Source organism: Anarrhichthys ocellatus, unplaced genomic scaffold (assembly GCF_004355925.1).
Source record: "Anarrhichthys ocellatus isolate YVR2014 unplaced genomic scaffold, GSC_Weel_1.0 scaffold33, whole genome shotgun sequence".
Lineage (NCBI taxonomy): Eukaryota > Metazoa > Chordata > Actinopteri > Perciformes > Anarhichadidae > Anarrhichthys > Anarrhichthys ocellatus.
Window position 1 is genome coordinate 272,757 of NW_022280063.1, and position 8,671 is coordinate 281,427.

The 8,671-nt window shown below is 43.3% G+C and overlaps 1 protein-coding gene across 2 annotated transcripts in view; it reads right to left on the reverse strand.

Annotated features, from left to right (window-relative positions):
* The window catches only part of LOC116393337 (receptor-type tyrosine-protein phosphatase zeta-like), a 56,135-nt gene extending 48,392 nt beyond the window's left edge, over positions 1-7,743 (reverse strand). For both annotated transcript variants that reach the window (XM_031865570.1, XM_031865568.1), the window contains exon 1: positions 7,439-7,743. In XM_031865570.1, coding sequence (XP_031721430.1) covers positions 7,439-7,502 — 64 coding nt within the window. In that variant the 5' untranslated portion in view covers positions 7,503-7,743. The remainder of the gene's footprint in view (positions 1-7,438) is intronic.
* Between the last annotated feature and the right edge of the window lie 928 nt (positions 7,744-8,671).

Here is an 8,671-nt window from a genome sequence, read left to right on the forward strand (position 1 = left end):
CAGTCCTCGGTGCCAGCCTTTTTAAAAAAAAACACAACGGTGGCTTTTGTATGTGGGCACCGACAGAGACAGACGGCCATTGTCAGCTGCTGTAACTTCAGACAGACCTCCTCGACTGGAGAGACCGCAGAGAGAACATTGGCATTTTGTGGTTTCAGTGACTTAGTTTCAGACTCTCTCCTCTCCTTTTCACCTTTTGTCCCCTTGTGATCCTGCCATCCTCCTTTTCTGATGCTGGTTATCCCTCGCTACTTCCTTCAGGCTCAAATGTCGAGTCTGAAGACGAATCATTATCTGACACTTCTAATACATAGCACAACATTTTGACTAACTCCTTGGACAGGAAGTACTTAAAAAGGTCTAGATGTCCATAAGTAAGGTGGTCATCATTCGAGGAGATGCTAAACAACATGGGCGCCAGCATTCTCCGACCGAACTGGAGAATTGTTCAATAAAAGTGACCTTCCGCCTGTCTTCCTGTTTCACATTCATATAATAAAACACATTTTCTGTCAAACACAACTTCTGCTGGTGGTGTTACAGAAATAGCGTCAATCTCTCTCTTAAGTAGGAAATACTAACTTCCCCTACAGCCTTGAAAAGCCTTTAGCTTCCCTCTTTATAGGCGACAGCAGCTGCGGTTATCGTGGATTCCGACAGAGAGTCAAAGTCAGAGAAACTTCTCAAGTCTTTCCTCATGGTTCAGCGTGTCCCAAACATACTTATTCCACATCACGTGCTCACGTCCTCGTAACTCAGAAGTTCTGCCTGTGTGTCGTCCATCCGACGGTGGAGGGGCAGATTACGTTGCTTACGTTTCCGCGGCGCTTTCATTTTGCCACTCGGACTCATGTCGCCGTTCTTCACGAAAGAGCAAGTACATTTCTAAGAGCATGTATTTATGCTGAATTGCAGAAATGAAAGAAGGGAAAAGGGAAAGAAAAGATTTCCCCGACGTCCTACTGAAAGAGAAACGTTTTATGACGATGCGTCTGAAAGAGAAACGGAATAAACTTACAGTGAAGATGATGCACTTGGTAATTCAATGTTTGACTATTGGGTTTTACATTTGTGTCCGCTTTGTTGAGTCTTGGCTTGCGTAATACAGGAGAGCTTCCCCCCCCACTCTATTCCATTTTTACCTTTGAGGCTCTGTGCGTCTGCCAATCACTGCTGACGAGAGCAACTGCACCGACAAAACTTTTGAGTGACGCGAGTGTTTCACCGAGCCGAGTTCCCTGTCCAGGCCTCTCAGCATCAAAGACATTGGGCGGTCCTTGTGGCACAGGCCAGCTTTAAAAGAACTGGGACCGTACACTGCCACAGTCAAAGCAGACTGCAGCTAAGTGGATTAAAGAATAAGAGCACTTATGAGTAAAACTGCTTCGGATGGAGAGGCTGGTAAAAAACAAAACAGTAAAAGAGAGTGGAAGAGAAAGAGGAAGACAAATATCACAGTAGAGAGCAGCTAATGAATTATTCACAGTAACATCTGTGCTTTTTTAGAAATGCCAACACTAGAACAGTGCAAGCCACTTCTATCAGTACACTCAAAGTACACTATCACAAATTTTATCAATCGGTTATCGTACTCAAAGTAGTGACATGTACAACATTTTGCTCCATTCTGAGGATTTAACAACCTGTTAGGAAATTACATATATCTGTAATATTCTATGATAAAACTTCTCTCCATAATATTATACTCTCCCAAATGTGTATGCCCCCCCCCCAAAAAAAGAAAATCTGATTATATTTTTTCCTGCTAAAAGCCAGACAGTTAAGAAGGCTTTGGAAAATCTTCCTAACAAGATTTCCTTCCCTCAGTGGAGATTTTTTTTTGGGGCTGGTTTATAGAGCTGAGTGTGCGTGTTTGTAAATTAGCGCGCACATAATCTCATTTTAAGCATTGGAGTTAAAGCTGGAAGGAGGGAGGCACGCAATTCAAATGAACAGTGAAAAAACAAAAAGGTTAGAAATAATGAAGTAAACAGTGGCATGGACTGTGTTGAGCGTGTGCTTGACCGGTCTCCTAAGTGTCATATTTGGATGTCAGAATTTGTCACTTCAGCTAAAATGTTGCCTATAATGCAGCATGTGCTAATCAGCAAGACCCTAATTACTGTAACGCTTCAGTTAGCGAAGTGCTGAGCTAATCGTTCAGATCGATACCCCCAATACTGATCTTATCAAGCACATGCTTACTAATGTGACATTCAGTGTTCACAGCCGTCCACACCAAAAATCGATAATGATAACTTTATATATAAAGATGTGAGCATCCACGCTGATGAACAATAACGCTCTGTCACTAATGGAGCCAAGCACGCGCTGCCCGCTCCAGTGTTGGAACACCAACATGGAATTTTATGACCTGTTATGATAGTTGAAAAGTGACCACTGCTGTGTGTCTTTCAGCACCACGGAGGAGTGGACAGCGGTGAGGACAGAGAGAAATGCTGTTCATTCAATGAGTACACTTTACTCTACATATTATCTATGGATTTACACATTCAGTGCGCTGCTATGTGTGCCAGTAGTTTCGCAGGAAATTGCTATAACACCATCAGGCCTCCTATTATGCCACCGGATGTAACCCCTGAGGTTGAAATGCTCAGAGTGCACTGGGTGGCCAGATGGTATCTCACAAGGAGAACATATGATCACTGAACTCCCATTAACCATCACACATTAACCATGTCATAGTGTATAGTGGTATGTTGGTCAGATATACTGTATAGTGCTATGTACTGTATTTGATGGAGGGATTTTTATCGCTGCTGGTGATGAGTAATAGCATTACATGTGTGAGTAATGAACTTCGTTTTGTGTGTTCACGCATGACACTTATTCTGCATTCTTATGAAGAACCTGAAGGCAACGGGACAGTATTTTGGTATTGGAAGCGTTCTGGTTGCAGTTTGTAGTCCGAGTAGTGTTCACCAATCACGTTGCAGCAGGCCTTGGTTGAATGCAGGTAAACAGTCTGTGTGGAGAGCAGAGGAGGTGGAGCGCATTGACTGAAATGCATTCTGGGAACCCACCGGCTATCTTCTGATGGTTTCAAATTAGCTTGGTTTTTGTCTTAAAATCTCCTTCTCTCTCTTTCTCTCTCCCACACACACACACACGCACACACACACACACACACACACACACACAGAGTAAAGTGCACAGGCAATGATTTGTGCCAAACTCCAGTATAGATCCTGCTGAGCTGTTGAATGATCAATAGCATGCAGGCTGCTGTTGCCATTGTTGCTCATCATCATCCACCAAACAAGCCTTCTATCCAACTGGGTATTTGTAGATTCAATTCAAACATTGTGGCAAAAAAACGACAACCTGCGAACTGAAACACAGTCTGTTTCGGAGTGTGAACACATCACCTCTAACTACAGGAAACGACCACGAAATGCAATCGATTATGGGTAGAAGGGGTCGGAAGCTTCACGTTCGGAAAGCGGAGCGGAATACAATGAGGTCTGGAGAGAAGAGCAACGGGAGGGGAAGGGAGCAGATTCAGATTAGTTTGGAATATCTTAACGGCAGGATCACAGCATGCTAAATAACCCAAAGTCATGGTGAGTATCTACATTATGTTCAATGTCAAAATAATCGGATGCATCAAAACAGGAATGCGTGCTCGAATCCCTTTCCTGCCGTACTGCACATATGGAGCCACAGGCAGAAGGTGTGATAACCGCTGAGGAGTCAGATGTATGGTGTACTGCAGTGGTTCTCAAACTATTTCTGTCACGCCCCACTTTGGAGGAAGAAAAATGTTCATGCCCCACCGCCCACAAAAAATAGCTTATTGTGGCTGCAATTCACCTGTTTTGCACTGAATATCTTTCTAAAATAATAACAATAAAGTGCAACCTGTGAAAAACTAAAAAAAACAAGTTCAAATATTTGGCAATAAAGAGTTTTACTGAGTTTTACACTGCATATCTTTTCAAAACAACAATAACGTGCAACCTGTGCAAAACTAAACAAAATGCTCCAGATATGTGTCACACATATCTGGAGCATTTTATTTTAAATATGAGCTTTAAAATGTAGCATTCTAAAAGTAAAATAGCTGTGATTTAACAGCACGTGGGACTGTTGGGACTGTTCTGGCTGTGGTCATCACAGTGAACAGTGTCTGTCAGTGTGATGAGAGGGCACGTGAGCTCTTGTTGCTGTAGTTCATCTCCTTGGAGCAGAGGCTGCATTTAGCATACCCTGCCTTATCAATGTATTTAAAATACTGTGACTGTTTAGACCTCCACCTTTATCCAGGCCCAGCTCCTTCACATCTCAGCCCTGCGTCAAGCTGCGCGACAGACAGCCTCCTCTGCCTGAAGCTCTTTGACCTCATCATCTCATCAGTATCTGGGCCTTTCATTCTACTTTGAGTTAAAACAAACAACCTGCAACCAGATCCGCCGGTGTTCTGGTTTAACGTTAACGAGTGACCACGTGAACTGAACCGGAACACTGGGGGGCTTCATGTTTCATCACGTTACGTTTTTCCCTCTTAAATCGTGATAATGACGAACGTTAACAGTCCACGAAGTTCCGCATGCAGTGGACGTTAACTTAACCCAGCAAGTCTGAACGGTAACGGGACATAACGTAACTTAAACTGTAACGGAGGGAAAGACCATGTAGACATCTTAACGTTGATTGGCCAAGACTCACACATCACATCAGAGATGTTTTATTGTGAAGATCACGACATCACCTTTTCTCCTCGTCTCACTCCAATCTGAGAAACGCTGGCTGGCCAGTTGAGCCGAATCTACACGATTCACGTGGATGATATACTGTATATAAAAAAATCTGTATTTCCCCCTGCGCCCCACCTGCAATACCGCCCCACAGTTTGAGAACCACTGGTGTACTGTATGGGCGGCAATCCATGCTGTTGAAAAGCATGTGGCACAGTGAAGGACTCCTCATAGAAGATCGCGCTCACTGGCAGAACCGCTTGGACAAACAGCCGCACCATCACCGCCACTTGTATGTTTGTGTGTGTGTGTGTGTGTGTGTGCGTGTGTGTGTGTGTGTGTGGAGGAGTGTGAGCGAGAGGACACAGCGACAAAACATGTTTTGTGTGTGATTTTTGTGGCATATTGTGGGACAGATGGCAGGAGGATGCTCTATTTCCTTTCCCTCACAAAGGGAACTATTTTTCTCTCTGTATGTGTCCAAACAGCATTTAACACAAACACTTTAAACGAAATGAAACTTGCGCTGGAGGGTTGGGAACAATACACTTAACTTGCAGCTATACAGCAAAGTGAATTGTGACGAGCTCGACCGCTGCGACTTCAGAGCAGAGCCAAAACGTTGACTGTGCTTTTCTCAAAACAGCATCAAGACATCTGAATAGAAGAGAAACCTTTAAAAAAAAAAAAATCTATCAAAGTCAGCCTGTTGTACCCAATCTGGGATTAATTCGACAAATAAAAAGCTGTTTCCTCTGGCGACAGCAGGTGGAGGAAGGCGTTAAAGGCCACAGGCATTTATGGGCAGTGTGATCTTAATTCTATGAAATAAGAGCAGCTGCAATAAGGAATTTTAAGCAATGACAGAGCATTCGTCTATTTCTGCACTAGGCTCTATCAAATTAAAAAACGCCTCATGGGCTAATCTGAGTTAATCTGATCACACAAAGATCTCATCAAAAGAGAACTCGCAGGTTTGTGTTCGGGACATTTAAAAGTGTCTGATGTCGGCCTCCTGAATTGAACGTCATGAGATTCATCTCCTGCACTGAACAAACAAATGACGGAATTAAAACAATAAGATGTTGCTAAAAATCGATGTTGAACGTTTTAGAATAATCTATTTCTCAAAGGTCAAAATCGACCTGAAGGAGGGTGAATGCCAACTACCCAATTTAGAGTCTTGAAGAAGTCTAATTAAAGAGTTTAAAACATCCAATAAAACAATGTGCCAGCTGATACTCTGAACATAAACACATAACATAAACAAAGATGTTAGATGAGGATCCCTCAAATTGGTTGGTTAAAGAATGATGACCAAGATAAAGAGTCTACTGAGTGGGACATTTCAAAGCTGGAAGAATCTATATGCGTCGTTGTCCCTCGTGGAAAAACTATGTACTGTTTGGAAACTACCTCAAACAAGTCTTTGGTATTTCTATGATGACATATCTACGCCAGTATTGGTCGATTTATCAGCCCCGACAGTTTATATACACTGCTTCTATGTGTGCCACTTTTTAGACAGACATTGGATGTGTCATGTCAATTTGATGATGGCTTGCGTTTATTAATCAAGAGCATGAAGTGGAATCCTAATGTATATAGAAATGATTTCATCTTTCAAAGTGTTTTTAGTGACTACACCAAATCTCCCACAGACAACAGATTGCTCTCCAAGGAGCACTAAAACTAAAAAGGTCCAATTTTTTACCTCCAATGGACAGAACTTGCGACTGACGATTCATCTGACAGGAGAACATGTTTATTTGTGACTTCTTTTTTTATTCTTCAGAAATTAGTACACAGACAGAATGAGTAAAAAAATGTTGTGTGTGTGTTTGGATCCTACTTCTGCACCGGTTACTGAAATCAGCACCAAGCCTTCTCTCGGATTTCTTTACCAAAAGAGGATCTTGTGCTTCGACAGCTGCTCTGACTCATATCTTGAGAGATTATGCCTTTAACAAACCTTTACAGTTTATAGCTCCCACATCATGGTGAGGAGCAGCCAACATGACTTTTAAAAAACAACCGATCATGTGTTTCCTGAAAACTCTAACAGGTGGTGTAGTGATGCCCCTCGAGGACTTCTGATACACAAGGAGAGCTGTGGTAAATCTAAGGCAAAATATATATTTTCAATTTGAATTTATAGCAATAAAACAGCAATACTTTAAGATCAATAAATGGCAAAAAAATGAATGACTAAGTAATGTCTCTCTAAAAAATACAGGGGTGATATAAAAATCACCATACGCTGTGGGGACAGTTTCTTTAAATGCAGCAAGACATCAGGGAACACAGAGCGTCCTCTCACATTTTCATTCATACTTCAACTTGCGTGTGTTTGTGGGGAAAACACGGCTCAACATGCTCAAAGCATGACCAGAAAAAAAATCGCTGCATGTAGGCTACTGAGGATGACTCACTTGAAACTAAATGTGAGTGGACAGGAATATTTCGGTGTAACCTACATTGCAGGCGCAACGTTTCCGAAATGCACGCTCTAACAATATCCCATATAGAGAATTCATCCGCCTTTTGCCGCCGATTGCACATTTCTGAAACGGGCTGAAAGTGTGCGGGAAATATCCCAGGGGGAATAAAACAGACACACCGCTCAATCTGCAGACAGCGTTGAAAAGCGCCACATGACAGCCACCGCACTCCATCAAAACAAAATGCATACAACTAAATTGTCAACTGCAGTTTCTTACCGATTTGGCTGAAGAGGAGCAGCTGGAAGATGAAGACATCGGTCCTGGGAACTGCCGTCTCCATGGTCTCCGCGAGAGAATCTAAACGTCAAGAGGCAGAATGTGGCTTTCTAAAAAAAAAAAAGAAAAAAAAGGGGACGCACGGACGTGAAGATGCGCTACCAGGTCATCCTTTGCTCCTCTGCCGCCTCTGCGCGGGGCGCCGGGGATAAAGTGCTCCGGTCGGTTCGGCTCGGCTCGGCGCGGTGCGGTTCGGCTCGGCTGCGTGCGGTGTGAGGAGTGCTGGCTCGCAGGCGCGGGGGTTCGTTGATAACGGACGCGCGCTCGCGTACATCGCACCGAGAGACGGGGCTGCGAGTGCGCGCCGCCCACTGCCCTGAATGGAAATCACTGTATCGCTCCTGTAATATCCTTCTGCTCTTACCACGGGGACGCGGTGTGTGTCTGCGGCCAGCTGCTGCCATAAGAAGGATTTTATCTCCTCGGACAGCATGTGGGAATATATATTCATAGTGTCTTTATAGTGGGAAACAATGAGCTTACAGTGAACTTGTCAAGTATATATATATATATATATGTGTGTGTGTGTATAGGGAACAAAATGCATATATGATGACGACAAAATTGTTTCCACGCTTGGTCATGTCTTTTCCTTATTATCTCCTACACAGTGTTACTGTGATGACAATATAATATCTAAAACAGTATAGTGTTTGTGTGGCAGATTGGCTTGTATATATTCCTGTGAGACCATGTCGTGCTGCACAGTGACCTCCTCTATGATTACGCAATGAATGCACAGCATATTTGATCGGATTATTATAACAAGACCAGTGGTTGGCATGAAGGAAAGGATAACAAATATTGGATGGAGTCAGGTGCATAATGACGCCTACAGGAAATAAACAAAAGGCATAACCGAGTTACAAGTCTCTCTCTTGGAACATCATGGTGACTCTCACGGAGTGTTTCATTTGACCACCTCACAAAGCTTTGAGGGAGAAAACCTCTCAAGTTTTTAAAAGACTTTCTATGAAGCGGTGAAACGAAACAAGAATGTGGATCCAGCCAAGCCATGGCTGTCCCACGGCGGAATCAGCGTGTGTGTATGGTGCGGTGGTGAGATTTGTTGGCAGAGGTTGGACTACGAGATTCCCATGAAGTACACAATGGCATAGTGCGGAGTGTGTGTGTGTGTGTGTGTGTGTGTGTGTGTGTGTGTGTGTGTGTGTG